At 39.4% G+C, this 19514-nt stretch overlaps 1 protein-coding gene across 1 annotated transcript in view; it reads right to left on the reverse strand.

The window, feature by feature from the left end:
* The window catches only part of LOC134616916 (piezo-type mechanosensitive ion channel component 2), a 94992-nt gene extending 76426 nt beyond the window's left edge, over positions 1–18566 (reverse strand). The window contains exons 1-3 of the mRNA XM_063461993.2: positions 18012–18566; positions 11770–11865; positions 6361–6486 (exon numbers count right to left, since the gene is read on the reverse strand). Coding sequence (XP_063318063.1) covers positions 6361–6486; positions 11770–11865; positions 18012–18075 — 286 coding nt within the window. The 5' untranslated portion in view covers positions 18076–18566. The remainder of the gene's footprint in view (positions 1–6360; positions 6487–11769; positions 11866–18011) is intronic.
* Positions 18567–19514: the final 948 nt, after the last annotated feature.

The following is a 19514-nucleotide window of genomic DNA, read 5'->3' on the forward strand; positions in this document are numbered from 1 at the left end:
CTAGCAACCATTTTATCATGTGTGGAGCAGAGAATTGAAACACCAAACAATCTATTTGCACGCTGAGAGCAAAGCTAAACATAGTATTTGTTCAATTTGATGTAAAAAAAAAGATTCTGTGTAGCTCTCATCAGCTTTCAGCCACGTTTCCACACAGCTGTACGGCTCTGATTCTCAGCAACTTGCAAAAAATTGTGCCACACAAGCTCAGAAGAGCAGAAAGCAGAGAGCCAAACATCAACGTTAAAAGCTAAAGACACACATGCCTTTATTTGGAGTAAAAGCACCAAACCTGAGTTTAAAATCTGCAAATTCCACTGACCTGAAACATGAATCCAACAACTTGTTGGTCTGTGTCCACTGGATTTGTTAGTAACCATAACAAACCTACAAGCCAACGGTTTATCGTGGCTGTGTTTTCCTTTGGAATCTTTTTTTTTTCCTCCAAAGGTCCAAAATTACTTAGGCCAGCTTTAATCATGAGATTAAACAACAGTGAAAACTCCAATCACAATGACATAAGCAAAATTAGACTTTAGAGATTTTGAGCAGCAGTTTCAGTGAATATTAAAACATCTCTAGCACCAGCTCTTCAATGCACCTTTTGTTCTTTTGCTTTTGCTCGCTGCTTTGCTGTTTGTGTCATTTACAAGTAGCTTAAGTGGTCAGGAAAGAGGGGAGTGCCAGAAACTTGCACAGTAGGAGATAAGCTCCACTCATGTTGTTCTAATTCCTAAAAATCACCCACAGAGCTTGATAGAGTTCATAGATTACTTAATGCCCTGTTTAAATCTTAAAATAGAAACCCAGTGATGCATTAAGCAAATGCAGTCAGTTTGCAACATGCAACTTCAACCCACCCCCAAAACCAAACCTACAGATGTAAGAGGAAATCCATCCTGTGTGTGAGATCATGCTCGAGGAATGTCAGAGGTAAAGCAAGGCCAGTCTGATGCATAGGATGTCTTAGGAATACGTCGTAGTGCAGACTGAATTCAGCACGGAGACTTCTAGAAGAGAGACTTTCTGCCTGCCGAGGCGAGGCCGCATTTCACCCCAGCTGGGCACCAAAAATACCTGTCCTCACACTTTATGCGAACACCATAAAACACCCTTTGTACTTGCTGGGCTGTTAACCTCTCAGTGCTGCATTTCTTTGCACTCTCGCTTCTATCTCTGGGACCTAATGCCAGCTGCCCCTTTTCCACAGAGGATGGTGATAAGCACAATCAACATTTCAGCACATCATAATTATATCAGACAATCTGAGAGTTTAGTAAGTGTTGCACATTAAGGAAACAGCAGGAAAGACATGTGTGGATACAAAAGGGAATAACAGTGGGGCTTTATAAAGACCACTGCTACACAGCCGTGTTTTTTTAGGCTGCTTAGCCCTTACAGACTGGACAAATGTCTACTGCCATAAGACAAATTGAATGCACAAATCCTTTATTATACTTAAAAAAGCTCCTTAGTGACCAGATTGCTGCTAAAAACTACCATAAGGTTTAAACAATCAAAGGAAAGTATATGGAAGTGAGTGGAGCTTGGTTTTTTTTAGTTACAAACTGGCAATTTAGATCTGCAATGTACTGAACTCCACCCATCTGGAATACAAATGTTTTCAACTGTTTGTAAATGCAATGTCGAGTCAGCACGCAGGAATGACGGATGACTCCAAAGGAAAGCGTCCCCGGACTCATCTGGTGACCAGTTGCTGACCTGCTCCAACAGCTGGAGGTGTCAGCTTTTTTGGAAAGGTTTTCTCATTCATACTCATACTCAGCTTACTGCTCTAATGGCGTATTTGGCTGCGGTGAACGGAGGAAATTATATGAAGTTATCCGGGGAGAGGATAACCACCTAACTGCGAAGGAGGACTCCTTGTTTATACTCGACTGCCAAAAGGAAAAGGGTGTCAAGGAGGCTAAACGCCAGATATAGAAAATCTGAGATAAGGCTATTTCTCAGGCGGCAGAATGAGAAGACAAAGAGTAATGCCTAACTTCCTGTTGTATAGAAATAACATTAAAATATCAATATCAACAGGCCGACATTAACTTCAGGAAGTGGAAAAGCCAACAACATGTATACAAATCATCACAGTGACTCAAAATCATCGGTTTGCATATTGTGCAAGATTGGGTGCAGATTGTTTAAAAGAAGTGTGCTGCGAAATGTTGTTTTGACACGATACGAGGATGTTTTTGATCTACTCAGTGTGGTTTTTACTGAAATTCCAGTGTGAGATAAGGCAAAGCATAAATAACCTGACTTTAGATAGCAAGAATCCATACTAAGCATGTTTAAAATACCAGGAGTGGTGTGCATTCAAGGGAGGACAGTAAGTCATGTACACCAAATTATTTATTTATTTTTTATTTTTTGCACTGCTGGAGGAACAAAACGGGGGGCTTTTTGTTTTAATATATTTACTGTTCCTGCTCAAACAATTATCAAGGGTATCTATTTAAAGTGACAGCCTCTACTGATTTAAATCAGTCTTAACAATTAAGTCTGATATCCTTTACTTTCTTACTTTCAGCTAATCTCATAAGATCTACAAAACAAACAATGTGCTGCTCAGTCCAAGCACTTTCTGACTTCCTCAGTGTGTCAACATCCACTACTTCTTCGAGCTGAAAGCAGGAATCTTAAAACCCACTGACAAATATTTATTTTAATTTCTGTTTTAAAAAGGCTCCACAATGTCCGACGGCAACGCACGAGCATTTAGAGACAGGATATGGACCGACTTAGAATAAAATAGTCTGAGCACTCATTAAGGAACATGTCAACTAGAATAGCAGTGTTTCACTAATGTGTTATTAATAGTGTCTGAGTAACAATGGGCTTCTATAGCAACCAGATAAAAACTAAAACATGCTAAGCTGCACACACAATATTTGATAGCAGAACCAGTTCAACTAACCACCAAGAAGGTCGTGGGTCGGCTGAGGCCTTTCTGTGTAGTTTTCCCGTCTCTCCGGGTACTCCAGCTTCCTCCCACAAAGACTATCATGTTAGGTTAACTGGCTAAAACGTGAATGGTTTTCTGTCTCTCTGTTGGCCCTGCGACAGACTGGCGACCTGTCTAGGGGGTACCTAGCCTCGTGTCCTTTTTTAGAAGCTGGGACAGACTCAAGAGCCCGTGAACCCGAGCTGGATAAGCGGAATTAAATTAATAAATGGACGGAAGTTCACTTTGACTTGATTTATTATAACCAAAAATATATAAAAAATATAAACAGACTTATTATTTAAAGCTGGTCATTGTGCTTTTCTGCATGTTACATATCTGTGGGTTATTACATCATGCTACCAATTTGATATTCATTCAGTAAAATGTTTTTCACTGGACTCTTTTCTTTCTCTTGTGATTCATACATCTCTTCCAGAATTTAGTCACGCTAACTCTGGATGTCAAAGCTAAAGTGTATTTTATTTATCTTGAGTTAATCTGCTATGTTAGTGAATAGGTTGTCAGTTAAAATGCAGCTGATTTCTAAAAAGTCATGTATTTGTGTTCTTTACTGCAATAATCTGTATTTCTTGCTTTACAGCAGAAGGTTTGGGCTACAGAAACTTTAACATCTGGCTGGTTACGCTACAGTTTTTTGTATCATGGACTCTGGGTCTTGGCCGCAGGGTTTTGGGTTTATGGGTTCTTGATTCTTTTGGAGATATGAATCATGTTTTTTGAGTTTTGTATTTTTCTTATAACAACATTTCCTGGTTGGTGTCTGTTTATTCATATTCTCAGATTTCAGTTTCAAATTTAGGTTGTTCTTGGTTATAATTTGTTTTATATTTAATTCCTTGAATTTCCTGGTATTCCCGCTTCCCTTCTATTTCCGTGTCATGCTTAATCTCTGTTGCCGTTATCTCTTCCTGTTTTATTTTAGTTATTGTTTTTCTCTGTGTCTTGTGTGATGTTTTACTTTCTTTGTCTCAGGTTCTGGATTACTTACAGCTGTCCTCCCGCCTGTTATCTCTCCCCACATTATCTGTTGTATGCATATATCATCTGAGTCTTCTCTTGTCCTTTGTATTGTCGTCCCTCATGGCTGTGTGTCTCCCTAGCCTGTTTTCCTAAAGATCCCTGGCATTCAGATACCCAGCTCCTGCCATGCAGATGTTTGGACTTTTGTATTATTGTGAGCTAACAGCATTAAAGCTGATTTTAAAGTTCACTCCTGTTTCTCAAGTCCTAGTACACAATCTGCCTTTCACACAGCAAATCCTTGACATTTACTGTCACACAACAACTTTCTCTGACTAGAGAGAAAGTTGCTGTTTTCACTGTTTTTGCTGGATTGTTTCATTTTTTACACAAAATATTAATAATGAAAGTTTATTTGTATAGCACTTTCAAAGCATGCGTTTCAAAGTGCTTCCACTGAATGAAAAATACAAAGTTATATAAAATAACTGGACAGAATTTATGGTGTCACTCCAGGGTTTGATCTGCCAAAAAACTGGAGCCCCTGAGACTTTAGTAATAAGGACTTCCTTGACAGAATATTTAGTCTACCCTCTCTGAGAGGTGCCGTGTGTTTTTGCCTGAGGCGATAAGGTTCGTTCTACCTTGTGAGTTGGCCGTTTCTCGGCGGAGAAAACCAAGCCGCTTCCATTAGAGAGAACAAGTCATTATAACATAAGGTCAGGGTCTGTCCCGTCTAGACACGTTCAAATTTTACAGTTTGATACAGAGTTTCATGAGAAACCCAAGGCCAGCTATTAACACCTTCCCAACACTGAGTCAGGAACTTACAATGTTTGCTTTACTGGCACCAAGTATTCTTTTTCTCTGCATTGCCATATGGCACAAGGAAGCTAATTACACTGAGGAATGTGTCGGATCCATAAATCTTCATGATGTGACAAAATGCAATAAGAATGAAGGTATCTCAAAAAAAAAAAACTGAATTACTATTCAGAGCGAAGTGTGCTCTCTCCTGCAAATGGTGCATGTCTTCACTTAGTGTTTTGGATGGAAACCTTGCCTCGGGCTGTGAAAAAGCTACAACTTTCTCTGGCGATATACAACTTTGTGACCTTGCATCAGGGGCTGGTCAGAGTGCAGGTACACAAGGGCACGTGAGACTGATGGGACACACGTGTGCACATAGTCGGTCATGAACAGGAAGAGAATCCGCCTTATCTGGTCTTTCCCACCCCCAAAAAACATCCATTCTGTGCAAGTAAATCATGGTTAATGTCTTTACAGTCAGGTTTAACCTCATTTATATTTCTGCTGTACGCAATAACTCCAGCAGCTACGTACAGCTGCAGGAGCACTGAGACTACATCACAGCTCGTATGTGTACACCTCTTTAAAGAGTGTAATCAGACACTGGAGCTATTTTGGCTATGTGGGAATGAAAAAAGTCTATGATTGATCAGAGGGAACGGCTTTATGTTCTCTAGGCCTGCGACTGAGGCCCTAAAAACTCTTCAGATACAAACATTTGATTCAACTTGATATCTTAGGCTTATTAAATTAAAATTATTTGAAAGTAATGCAGGTAATTTGCATGTTTAAAGCAGGCTGGACATTTTTTCAACGCGCATGATTTAAAACACGTTATTTGTGGTAATATCAGAAAAGAAATATTTACAGGGTAAATAATCAAAGTGCAACATGACCAAATTAAGCCAAATCATCTAAGTAATATTACTGGTTCTACCATTAGGTTACCCACACAAGTGTAAACCAGGGTTAAGCTCTTACAGGTTAGAAAAAAAATGTGTTTTCGTTTAAAAATCAAAACACAGAGGAAGATTTTTTTTTTTACCTCATATTGTACCATATTTGATTTCCCTGTGAATACAACCAAGGCAATAAGTTCCCTGCAAAGGACATTTGATCCAATAAAAATATGATTTTTATAGAAAAATACCCTTAAATGCTCTGCCAGTGCCAATGTCTTAACCCAGAGGTAAGCTGCCGACCTCTGCCCTATCCAGATCTACACCAGAAATTAATGAGCTCTACTTTTACCCATACTCCACCGCTCTACCAAGTTTCATAAACTCCACCTTGCTAGTTTTCATGTAATCGTGCAAAGAAACAAACTGCAACGGTCACATACCTCTGCCTTGACTCACACTTTGGCAGAAAATGATTTTAAAGGGTGCTTTATTAGTCTGTCCCCTTTTCTAAAAATTAATAAGGTGCTTCCTGCATGTCTTTTTTAAATGTTTCCAGAAGGCAAGAACAACAGAAGACCACTCAATCAATAAACTCCATTCCTGCTTCTTGGATTCTTGACCTGTGAAGGATTTTTTCGATTTCTGTATACAGAACAAACGTCGCTACTCTTAGAGCGTTTACTACAATGGCTGCAGTGTACTCACAGTTGAAGTTGGAGGCGATGGAGTTCCCGGCCACGAGGCTGTGGACGGTAATCTGATAGATGATGTGGAGTAGCAGGAAGGACATACTGGTGAAGCAGAGCGACTGGAGGAGACGCCCTGTGTGGCCTAACAGAGGAGAACAGCTACAGTGAGTTCAACACGGCTCAGTTTAAAGATTCCCACATGTTCATTCAGCCACTGAAACACAGAAAAGTCTATGCGCTGGTTTGCTTGTGTAGATACTGAGAACTTTATCAAACACAAAAGTGAAATTTTGCTTCTTTTTCAGTTTGAGTGACATATTTAAAAAGTGCCATTTCATGTAGTTTTCTTAGGACTTCAGTTTAGGACTGAATGGATTTGAAAACAGACAGCTGTTTCTCATAGAAAAAGTCAGTGCCTGGAGTCTGGAGCTGTTTTGAATAAATTGGTAAAGAAGGTGAGGGTGACTGGGACAGCACCCAAGAGGGATTTTCAGTGGATCACAATACATATCCTGGTCAAGAGCTGGTAACGTTACTATTGAGCAAAGCTAATTTCTACTGACAAGTCAAATAAACATTTTGGTGGACCACAGGACTTCTAAGTCTATAAGTTATCATCTATAAGTTTTTGAACCTGATTCTGTTCTTCAGCTTCGGTGTCTGTTGGTGTTTACAGTTAAGGACTTGGCTGTTGGAGGCCATGAACATGAAGGTGTTGACTGTGAAGAATACAGCTGTCGGTGGACATGACTGATCCTGGGAGGGTGGGAGAGATCGGGCAGGGGAGCTGCCACAGCTGTTCAACACATGGCCGCTTTATGGTGCACCTACAGGTATTTGGGATAATTTCAGGAGCTGTTATGGTCAAAATTCTCAGCAGCAGGTTTTCCACTAATTATGAAAATGAAAATCTTGATCGAGAGAAGACAAATGAAGCTGGATCGGGCTCTTGTTCTTTGATTAATAAATAACAGTAATGTCTTGTGCTGGGCTATCAGCAATGTTTTATCAAATAGTTTTGCTTATCTGCACAGTTTGGTTCTTCACTGGGCAACATCCCCATCTCATTAAATTTACTGCATCCTTGTGGGGGAATGCACAACAGTTTTACTACAGTGGGGTAATATCCTGGCTGAGGTGAGGCGCTACTGCTGAGCCTCGGGCCGCTGAGGGCTAACCTTATCAAATGTGTGCAACAACACATCACGTTGGACTTCTTGCAGTAAATGTTGAAGTAAAAACAATTTGTGCTAATTTCCCTTTGCAATTCCCAATGCTTTCACAATGGGGGAAAAGAATGCTTGTAAATGCGAGGTATGAGGAGTTTTTGCGAGCTTCTGCATCCAAACTGGTACTAAGGCTCGGGACATTGCAACTGGTTTGGCTTTACCCCCTGTTTTTCCTATTTGTAATAGAACATTTTTGCTGCCTGACGGCCATCTGACTTGTTTGCCAATGCTCATCTTGAAAAAGTAATCTGCGTCACTTTTTCAGTTTCAAAATTCTGTCCCAAGAGCACTTTTTTTTCCCCTTTCAAAACAGAGGCCATTGTTTGGTTTTAACGGTTCCTTCTTTTTCCTAAACAGTCAAAGAACTTCATCCATCTGACAGCGTTAAGACCTGACAAAACACGCTGTCCTGCCAAATCACAGTTTCACAAAAGCCTAATTAAGTCTTTTAAAGACCAGTTCAATTTATGGGGAAGCCTGCTGTCCGACTTAACAATAAGAGAAAAAGCATCTCAGGTCGTTAAAAAGCATGAAAGCATGACAAAGACTAAAAAGAAAAAAAGCCAAATTAGAAGTCTGCAAGCTAAAACATAAACCTGATAACCATATAACCCATAACATCAAATATTTATGTGAAGTCATGTAAGACGGCTAAAAGACTCCCGGTCGTGTCACTACAGATTTCACAAAGCTTGTAACACCTACTGCTAAAGCTCTCGCAACGCTTGTTGCTCTTATAAAAGCAACAGCTTAGATTTTGTTCACCTCCACTGGGAATGCCTTCAAAGGTACATAGAGCTAAATACTGCAATTACGGCATTAGAGAGTAAATCACAAAAACAACAACAACAAGTTGCATAAAATATTGTCTCTGTGCTCACGTATCCTTGGGCACACAGCCGCGCTACAGCTTTTCAAAGCAAAACGCACCTAATGAATTATTCATGTCAAACATTTGTTTTAAATTAACTTAACAGATTTAACTGCTGCATGTCCTTGAAGATGAAAAGACTGAATGAAACAGACCATCAAAACAAAGCAGTGAATTTAGCTCAATCTATTTACCTAATTCCCTAAAATGATTTTAAACATGTGAGTCTTTACTGCAAAATAAGATGCTTTTTATAAGTTTGTGCTGCCTGTGTCTAATTGGTGCTTAGTGTCTAAAGCTGATTTGTAACATATGAATCAACAGGAATGTTACTAGAAATTATGATTATCTGGTAACAATATAAACAGAGATCAAATGAATTTGATTAAATGTTTCCACGGTGATTATTTTAACCCAATGTGCATCTTAAAGGTACTGAATTGGACTGTACATGGTAGAAATATGAGACGCCTCTCCCCTTTAACTCTCTAAACAATATCTACCTACAATCAGCTGTTTGTGCAATGACAACATCGTAATTGTTCCAGCTGTTTTGTACACAGTATATTATCCTGTTATTAAAGTCCTCCTGCCATAACTTCCTCATAGTGAGCCTGTCAGCCTGCAGCCCCCTCCCTGATGACAGACAGCTGAGGCAGACAGATGGGACGCATGTCCTGGCAGGTTGCACTGGAAGGATAGCTCATACTTTCTGACGCCGATGACTTCACTCCTCTCGTGTTTTGGATACTCTGACAAAGCGCGGTGAAAGGTCACATAAACATAAGCTACTAAAAATTTAATCCACTTTCCTTTAAGGGTAAACAAAAGAACTGGCATTTTGTTTTGTGACAAGTCGGGGTGGCGGTCTACCAACATTTTTTAATAGTAGTTTAAATGACCTTTTAATCAGCACGTCGTCGCCCCTTGTCACATACATGTGACGTTGTGACATCTATACCGTTTTTGTGGATTGGTTCTTTTAGTTTGCAGCTACAAAAAATTTCTACTACGAAGTAAGAAAAACTGAATTGTTTAAATGGGTCTGAACACTTTTTTTTTTTAGGTTATATAAGAGCTTTTTATAAGCGACAGATTTTTTAGCAGCTGGTAATTACGCCTGGAAATGCCTCTCTAGGGAAACTCGAACTTACTGCTCAGGACTGCAGAAATAATTAACATTGATTGATTATAAGAAAAGAAAACATACCAATTATTGTTAATAATCAAATCAAACAACAATAAAATACATTTACAGTTATTCTAGTATTTCTTTTTTTATACCAGAGTGAAGTTGTTTGCACTCTAAACCTGTTGAATATGTTCTGAAGTTCATAAAATCTGAATTTGAGAAGTCAGCACACGGCAGCAACAATCCTCCAGCTTAAATGATGCTCAGTTGGTACTAAGGGACCCACAGCGTGCCAAGGAAATACACCCCGCACCATTACACCACCACCAGCAGCCTGAACAGTTGGTACAAGGCAGGGTGGAGCAACGCTTTAATGGTGTTCACACCAAATTCTGACAGTCGCAGTAGAAAGACTGACTCATCAGACAAGGCAACAGTTTTCCAAACTTTTATTGTATAATTTTGGTGAGCACGTGCGAAATGCATCCTCTCTGGGTTGCTGCCATGTGACTGGCTAATCAGATTTGTGTTAATGAGCGCTTGAGCGGTGTACCTAATGAACTGGCCAGTTCCATCCCCCAATAGGGAAATTACCTGAGTGAAGATTAGTCCTTTGGGTTTTGTACTATGGTCAAAACTGAGTTGTTTAGAGATTAAATGTGAATAATCAGATGTAAAATTAAATATTAATTTCAGCCTTATTAGTAACTGGAATATTTTGTATATTGTTTGTTTTTTGAAGCGTGCAGTTTAAGAAAAGCTACATAATATCGATGGCATAGACACCTGGTTTTTTGTAATATGACAGAATGTTTTCATATTAAAACACACGTTAAGGCAGGAAAATATGACAAAAACATAACAGCAATAATGTCTGTCAGTCTAATTCATCTATAACATTGTTTATTTGATTTTTGGGGGCAATTTTACTTTGCTCAGTATAAAAGTTTTGGCTTTTGTATACAAAAGCTAGACAAAAAAAATCATTTACACAAATAGTAACAGCATTATTGTGAGTATTGTTGCCACATTAATGATATATTATTTTTTAAATATCATTATCATTATCCTTAATGTATATCCTGTCATGACTGTTGAACAACTCTTGAAATCAGCAGCTATCAGCTTCATGAACGTTCAGCTTTACTAGAAGTCTCTTTAAGTATTGATGAGACTGTAAGTGGTCCACTTTCTCCTCTCCCGCCCCACCTCTCTCTCTCTTCCTCCTTTACTTCCTGATTGTTATTTCAGCTGGAGACGAGCAGAGACGAATCTCGGACTGGACGTCGCTCTCTGAGACAAAATAGGTTTATGTATTATTAAACACTACATGTGGTCTCCTACAGAAGCCCGTATTATTAGAGGTCTGGGAGGTGTGCTGTTTAGTGTTTTGTGGTGGATGAAGTGCATAAAAGCAAGGCTGAAATCCCACATTCATCACCCGTAAGGAGAACAGTCACCTCAGTCACTTCTCATAAACCGCAGAGGTCCACCATGATTCATATTTCTTCAGAGGATGAATGGATTCTAAATAGCTGTCAGAAGATCATATGGAAGCTTGTTTACCGGCTGTAAACTTCCTGCATTTTTATCTAAACCAAAACACCAGAAAGGTTAAAGGTCACCTCCACCTTCAAATCGGATGAATTAATGAACATCACAGACGCACGCAGATCGTGATGTTATGGCCTGGAAAGAGAAACTTCTCAGTTTCTGTTCTGCAAATAAAATGGTTAGCCATTATCAAAACCAGTCCTCTAAGAGATATTTTACAAGCTCTTTTGTGTTTGTCTTCTCGACAGAACAACTCGTGTGTTTAGTTTTGTATCATTTATATGGGTATTATATGAGCAAATAAACTAAACCTGAGCCTAAAATGGCAATTTTCATCAAGAGCTCCTTAGATGTGGTCCTAATGGATCACATCTTTCTATCTCAGATCTGGCCGGTCGTAGATCATTTTTATTATTACAGATGGACTCATGCCTGCGCTAACCAATATTACCTTTCATGGACTGAGCTATGTACCAAATCCATGCTCATCTTAAGGAAATTCAACTCTCCTGCAGAAGGGCTGGTTTGTATTATAGAGAACAACAAGTCAATTCAAACTCTGGGAAACAGTCAAGATTCTTGAGGTGATGGCAAAGCCACTGAAACTACACAGCTTCAGAGGGGCACTGTAGAGCTTACCTTGCATTGTTGTGCTTGTAGGCTCTGGGAAGAGTGGAATAAGCAGGAGATAGATGAGGTAGACGAAGGACAGGACATTGTACCTGAACAGGCAAGCTGCAGGGACAAAGACAGAGAATTGACCAGCTCAATAATGTGTTTACAGCTTTGTTTGCATTACATAATGTGTAGGAGTAAATAAAGTGCAGAAACTGGCAGCAGTCAGATCGTCACTGAACAGATATTTGAGACAAACATGTGGTGAAAATCATTAAAATGTTCCTGCTGGCTCATAGTAGTAAAACATCAAACATTCCTCTAACTAAACTTCACACTCACAAACCTCATTATCTGTTCATCTGGCCCGCATCACTAAACCAGCCTGTGCTTAAGTCAGTCAATGAACTGGCGTTTGTTTTGAAGTACAGTAAAGAGCTGATAGTCCTCGGACGTGAAGAGGGACAATTAGCTGACTGAGCAGCCTGCGGTTATATCTGCCTCCATGCCGTAAAAATGCCTCACTAAGCGCAGCTTCATATCACATGTGCAGATTTCAGAGTTTTGCAGGGACGTTATTGAAACCAGATCATTTTTTAGGATTAAACTCTACAAAATGAAATCTTTGAATGTTTTGCAGCAGTGCGGCAAGCGTCATGCACCAGATGCCCTTAAAATACTCGATGTACCTCAGAGATTTCAAAACAGGAAAATAACTTCTGGTTGCCAGAACTTTAAATGAATCACAGCCATGTGGCTGGAGCATGAAGAGTGTGTAATCCCATGACAAAAGTCTGAAAGTACAGTGTTTGATTTTTAACCAAAACACAAAATGAAGGTTAATTAATTCTGCTGTAAAATTATTAGTGTTTTTTTTATTCCAGCTCCAATTTCATGTCATTTATCTTTAACAAAAGTTTAAATCAGAACAGAATGAAAGACCAGGGCTGGCTTTTGTTCAGTTTATTGTGTCAGTAAAACAAATAAATGTGAAGCTGTTAGCTACTTTTTAGCCCTTTAGCGCTTCAACAGTAATTACTTGGCAACTACTGAAAATGAATCGACTGTTTTGGCGAAACGTTCACTGGTTGCAGTTTCTCAAATATTCAGATTTTCCCCATTTTTCACCTATCAAAGAAATAAGGTGTTTATCACTGGCTTACACATTTTCCCTTTCACAATAATATAAATTAATTTACAATAAAAAATACAACCTGCAGTCATGCTTCCACTATGAATTTAGTCAAACTTCACTTTAGAATACTGTTTCAGTATTTAGGATGTAAAACCACACATGACACTCGCTTATGTAACACCTTCCCAGCATTTTACACACACATTCACATACACACGCCCCATCCAGGCACATGAAGAAGGTCCTTTTGGTTTCATGATGTCTTAAAAAGCTTGAGCGCAAACATGACTTCCAAAAACCATTAATTGATGTATTGATCCATGATGCTCCTCATTTCCTGAAGCAGGCTGACCATCTGCACTGACAAATTCATTTTTTAACCATTTAAGCAGCTCTGCTGTCTAAATAAAGTGACTCACACTCCCAAACGTGTATACTCTCTGCTCGGTTACTCTGCTCTGTGACATCTGCTTAATATTTCAAGTTTTTCTTAGTTTGTGCAAAACGAATGTAATAAACTGCATAACTGCTTATATTTTGTTGAACCTTTTTAGGTCAGGGGAAGGGAGGCAGGGAAGAAAGTACACAGTGACTTAGTATAAAATGTGGACACACAGTCTGACCTCCTAAATTTCTCATTGCGGTTATATCAACAAGCTCAGAGTTTACAACCTGGTCGGCCGCACGAGTTATCGTCTCAGTCACAGACATCGGCAGCTACTGCTCTTGAACTACTGAAAAATTACATTTAAATGCTGAAAATGGTGCTTTTATTTATCTTTGCACGCTCAATGGACCCATTCATTGACATTTGACTTGGCTCTGACTTTTCCCTTGCTGAAGCTCTGAAGTAAGAGCACCTTCAGGTTTTCTCAGTGCTCAGATGCAGACCAGCGAAAACTAACAAAAGTTAATAAAAGTTGTTGGGGCTGTCATCTTTGGGCAAATTGCAAACATCTGGGATTAGTTTCAAGTACGCATGAATGCTTGGCCTGCCACACGCCAAAACCACAAATCTAATGACATAAATAGAGCACTATCATTATTGATCTTTTTTCTTTTCTTTTTCAAAGCTTTTTAGCAAGTAGGCGAGGGTTTTTCAGCCTAAGCCTCTCAGGTGATTGAGGAGGGAATGACTCACAATCATTTTTCATCTTACACTGTTTTAATCCACCCACTTGAATTTTTATCCACATTAAATGTGGCATTAAACACTTTCTAAACCTGCAAATTTTCATGCTTACCCCATTAATCGTCTGCTCTGAGCTTTAAGTCTAAATTGGTCTCTAACCATATTTGATGTACAGATAATCCAAATGTATCTATATGGCTCTGCTCCCACTGCTAGCCTGCAGACACTTGACCGCAGCCTTCCTGACCATTTGCCTTTGCTGCATGACTCACCATCAGAAGATTTTAACACAGGGAATGAAAATAAACTGCCCTTCTTTTAAGACATCGGATTACTGCAAAAATCCCCATTCATGGTTGAATCGGGCTTTTGTCTCTTCCAGTTAAACCTACTATTACAAACACACAAAGCCTAAACACAGGCGAGCCAAACCAGAATTTTGCAACCAACTAATTTCACAGTTTTAGGCCTCAAAAATGATGAAACGTGGCAGGAGATAAGACTGCGCAGTGCCAAGTGAAGCCAAGCACTGGGAGATAAAGGAGTAAAATGAAACCGTTCAGAAGAAAGTCATGAACGAGATACCACATCAGCTGTTTTCATCTGAGCATGAAACTAAAAACTTGTGTCTGTCGTGATACCATGACAGACATCCACAATGTCCTTGTACTACTTTCCAGATAAAATATGTTCAGAGAGCAAACGATTAATCTGGGCTTCAAACTAACAGCGATCTTCATTATTAAACAACATTTTATTTCCTTTACTATTTGTTTGACCTGTTGGCAAATTGTGATGGGTCAAAGCTTTAACAGTTTAAAGTGATAACTTTACTGTAGATGGATTCTTTTTTTTCTCAGCTCAAACCCAAATATGTTCCATTTACTATCAGAGAAAATAAGGATATCATCTGTTTAGTTTAGTGTCAGATATTCTCATATGAGAAGCAGAGAAAGTTTTGTCATTTAAAAATTATTTAAGTGACTGGACGAACACAAACACACAGGTTGCGGTAATGTTAGGGTTTTATCTGCGTATTGCTGCCCTATTTTAATATAAATTTAGCTGCTTCAGACTTTGAGCAAAGCACCAAGAACATCTGAACTTCATGCAGCCAGCTCTTTTTCTATCATATCTGATATTTTTTATTTGGGTGATCAATTTAAAAACTATTTTAAACTCAAACATTCATACACTGAACTATCGTGCAGAGTTCAACTGCTGAAGAATTTGCCTGCTGTCTGATTCCTTTCTCTTTAATGGTTTCTGAAAATAATAAAAATTATTGCTTAATTCTCTCCAGCCTGTTTTTACCCATGAGAGAAAGCATTAATCTGTCTTTGCTTTCCACAAAGAATTTGCTCTGTATCTGGGATTTCACCTTCTTTGGGCGATCTTCTAACTAAAAATGTTATTTTTAAGAATATTATAGTTTTGAAATTGATGTTTAGCCTAAACAGAACACTTTTTGCCACCTTGTCAAAGATTCTTAGTCAACATATCTGATCAAACAGCAGAGCATCTTCATATCAAAATACCACCTAAAGCATTGTGGTTCTAGCGATGGCCACTGCAGCATCTGCAAGCTGCACAACCCAGCTGACTAGCTGCTCCCTCTTTACGGTCACACCGCAGGTTCGATATCAGATCAGACATTTGGAAAAGTGCGTGCTCACAATTAAGTCCGCACTCCAAACTCTGCCAGTAAACACATAAACAGCAGCCTGTTTGATCAGCAAAACTCGAGCTGTGTGCAGATGTGTGTATGTGTGTGTTTGTTTGTGTATGTGTGTGTGTGTGTGTGTGTGTGTGTGTGTGTGTGTGTGTGTGTGTGTGTGTGTGTGTGTGTGGTGGTTTAGGGGATTGTGTACACATGGGCCCAGCAGTTCTGCGAGATTCAATAGAGGTGCTGTCAGATGGCCAACAGGAAACACAGACTATGCAACGTCAGTAGGCAAGTCTTTCACTAGGACATGAGAAAAGTGTCAGTCTCTGCATATAACGCACAACTAAACATATAGTGCGACTGTTATGTAGGTGTTTGGGGTAAGATAACATCTGCTGCGGTGCAGTTCACTTCCTCTCAGTTTATTTGGCAGTGAGAAGCCAGAAAATTTACTTTTATATTTTATATCCCAAAGACAAAAACCAATACTGTCTGTCTGCTGATAGCATTTGGTTTCATGTCTTATTTATGGCAAGAGCTTTAGCTCTCAAAAAGGAAAGAAAATCAGCTGATCAGGTGACTCTGATGACCAAAAACAGCATCTGTCATCCCTGATGCTGTCTGTTTCTATATGTTCCCTTCTTTCCACTTTACATTTCCTCCATCCTGACAGTTAATGATGTGTACAGGCATAGCGAACGCTCATTTGCACTTTGAAAAAACATAAAATATTAAAGGTATGTTTACGATAAAAGGGAAGGCAAATATTCTCTCCCTCAGAACCGCATTATTAATTCATACTGTTAAAACGACTTTCCACGAATTAATGGAGACAATGCATGGACTCACGATTGCTTTTGGAAATAAAAGGGGCATCAGGCTGTCAAATGATGCATTATAGTGGTACTGAGTGGGGCTTATCTATAGAAAGCATGCTGTTAGCTTTAAAAGTACCCCGGCCTCGTAAGTCTTACACAGACACCACATTGGAACCTCAACGGCAGTTAGACACTAATCACTTTTCGCTTGTGGCCTACCACAGGATTACAACTGAAAACGCAAAGTAAAGTGCATTTAATTCAAGGACTCTGCATCCAAGGTGAGACTATGCCTCCAAATCATCTCCACAAAATGCAAATAACCATCGAACAATGTGTCACCGTCAGTGAAATTCATCAGCTTTTCTAGGCAGATTAATCCTGCAAAAAGTCACAAAATAAAAAACTCCAAAGTTTGACGGCATGAATCATCGTCCACATCTGCATAGCAAAGGAGTGAATCAACACGGCCACAGCTTCTTCCTTGGAACAGAACACTTTTCTCAACAAAGTAACAAATTCAGTAAACAACAAAACGAGGAAGCACAGCTGACTACAAGTCTGAGGAATGTGGAACAGCTGAAGACGTGCAGCTCAAACACTGTCATCGAAATGTAAATGATAATGAATAACAATCACACTGTCAGCAGCCAAACAGTTCAATAACAACACTGATGATTCACTAATATTAAAGGAAAACTCAGAAACCACAGTGAAAACCAAACATACGAATTACCAATAATGCAAAGGCTGTTTATTTAGTGTTGCAATACATGTTTCATTTCCAGACATGAAAAAAATCAGATTGAAAGGAAATAATAAACTAAGACTTTGATGCTGTGATTCTGTATTTAGATATAAATAAACATACACCATTTAATTCACATCAGTTCATTTTCACCATCAGACTTTTGTACCTGAAACACAGACACCATGCCTTTGGTGTGACTCTGCAGTCGCTGCTGCCGGCTGTGTTTCCTTTATTAACTCCAATAAAAGGTGACAGGTGGAGGACATTGCTGGTAAATGACGGCTCTGCTTTGTAATCTGTGTTTAATAGCTGGTGCATGACTCTGTGCAGTCTGTCGTTTTTCGTTTGGATTCACTTTTAGAGGAAAAGACCTCGGCAGTGATGAAAGGTGATCTGTGACCTCCATCACTGTGAGGTCAATCACAAATCACATAAAAAAAATCAATGACATTTTCACACAAACATAAATATGAAAGCTGCTCTCAATGTCCTGAACAAATATACTGGAACTGCGCTCTAATATATATGAGGCTTTGAATTAATGTCACAACTGATTTATATCAGTGTAGGAAGGCGAGACAACGCAAACTAGAGTACAGTTATTAGTTAACATTAAATTTAAAGGTACAAGCACAGCACAGGATGGGATCAGTAAATAAGCTTTATAGATATTATTAGTTTAATTACACATCCTTACTTACCATAGCCAATAACACAAAAGGCCAACAAAGATGTAAAAATTGGGTATTACAGAGAAAACTCACCAGCTGCAAGACATACTGGGAGCAGTAACCTGAAGACCAACCCGCACACCACTTCAGAGGCCATGGCTCTGGGCAGGCCGTGTTGAATCCAGGTAAAAGAAGCCGAGAACTGTCTCTCTAAGGGTTCTCTTGCATCCCAAACTCCTGCGCTCTGTCAAATCCCAGCTGGCTGCTCCAGACGGCCACATCGGCTCTCCCCTGGTGACACCTGGACTCTGGTTATTCCACAGTGGGACACTGCGCATTCACCAAGGTTCGCCTCATCAGCTCCGTCGCCAGAAAATAGTATCAGCATGGTAGTTTAGTGGCTCAGATGCTGTAAAGTCATGTTGACGCTGCACAAGCTGAGCAGCGGACTCAGGTGCGCAAACAGCTGCGCTGGCACGGCGCGTAAAAAAGCCGGACAAAGGAGCCAACAAGTCCTCAAGTCCAATTAAACCCCCTTTCAATACTAAACCACTTTAATCCTTAACGGATTACATAGTCTGTGTATACTTCTTAACAGAGGAGGAATGAAAGAAGACCAAAGTATAACCGGATAAAGCTACCCTTCTTCCTTAGCCCCCGTGGTGAAATTTGACTTTCTGACTTCTGGTCCGGATTGTGTTCGCCAACAGGAGGCTACGGGACAAGCCTGAGATTGGCGTCGTGTTCAGCCAATCAGAAGTGCGCCATTGGTAGCTGATCCAGCCCCCTGCGATAATTGGAAGCAAGAGGTGGGACGCGGAGATGGATGGAAATACCACAAGAATGAAACGATAACGTGAAACACACGCAGCCTTTTATTAATTCTATAATTTAATTATATTAGTGCATATTTTGCTATTTAATCACCATTTTTAAAGTAATAAACACCAGATAAACACGGCCACGTCGAGGAGGATTTTATGAATTTCAGGGGGGGAGACTTTTCCTTATGACCTGATCTCTTCAGGTCCAGCTGTTTATCGGAGAGAAACAGCGACGCCTACCGGTGCAGTATATCCACTCCAGTCTAATCCAGTTAACCACAAAAACAGGCCTGCGCTGTTTGTGCTTGCAGGCAGGAAAATTAATTTTACCAAAATGTTTTCTGTTCTCGGACAAATTCTAAACAATGTAAGAAAACATCTTCTCTAGTAACATGTAATTTAATTGTTGAGCGGGTAAACAAACATGATTTAATGCTCAGTTTGAAGCCTCAGGATGCTTTTTTGAATTTCCAAATATTCAAACAAAAGCTTGGAAGCATATTTGCTGTTTAAATAGGATTTTGTGCAGAGGCAGCTGCAGAGGTCACTCTGTCAGATGGGCGACCCCTGTTCTTCACCTACTCATCAGCTTAAAATACATTTTATGGCACAATTTTTAATGATTAACATAAACATTTTAAACAAAGACCTAATATTTTGAGGAGAAACGTTTTTTTTTTTTTTATTTAATTTTGAAATACAAAGACCTGGAGTGAAGTTAAAATGGCACATAGACTGGAAACTAAATCCAAGAATTTGCTTTTTGTGTCTC

This window comes from Pelmatolapia mariae, linkage group LG18 (assembly GCF_036321145.2).
Source record: "Pelmatolapia mariae isolate MD_Pm_ZW linkage group LG18, Pm_UMD_F_2, whole genome shotgun sequence".
Taxonomy (NCBI): domain Eukaryota; kingdom Metazoa; phylum Chordata; class Actinopteri; order Cichliformes; family Cichlidae; genus Pelmatolapia; species Pelmatolapia mariae.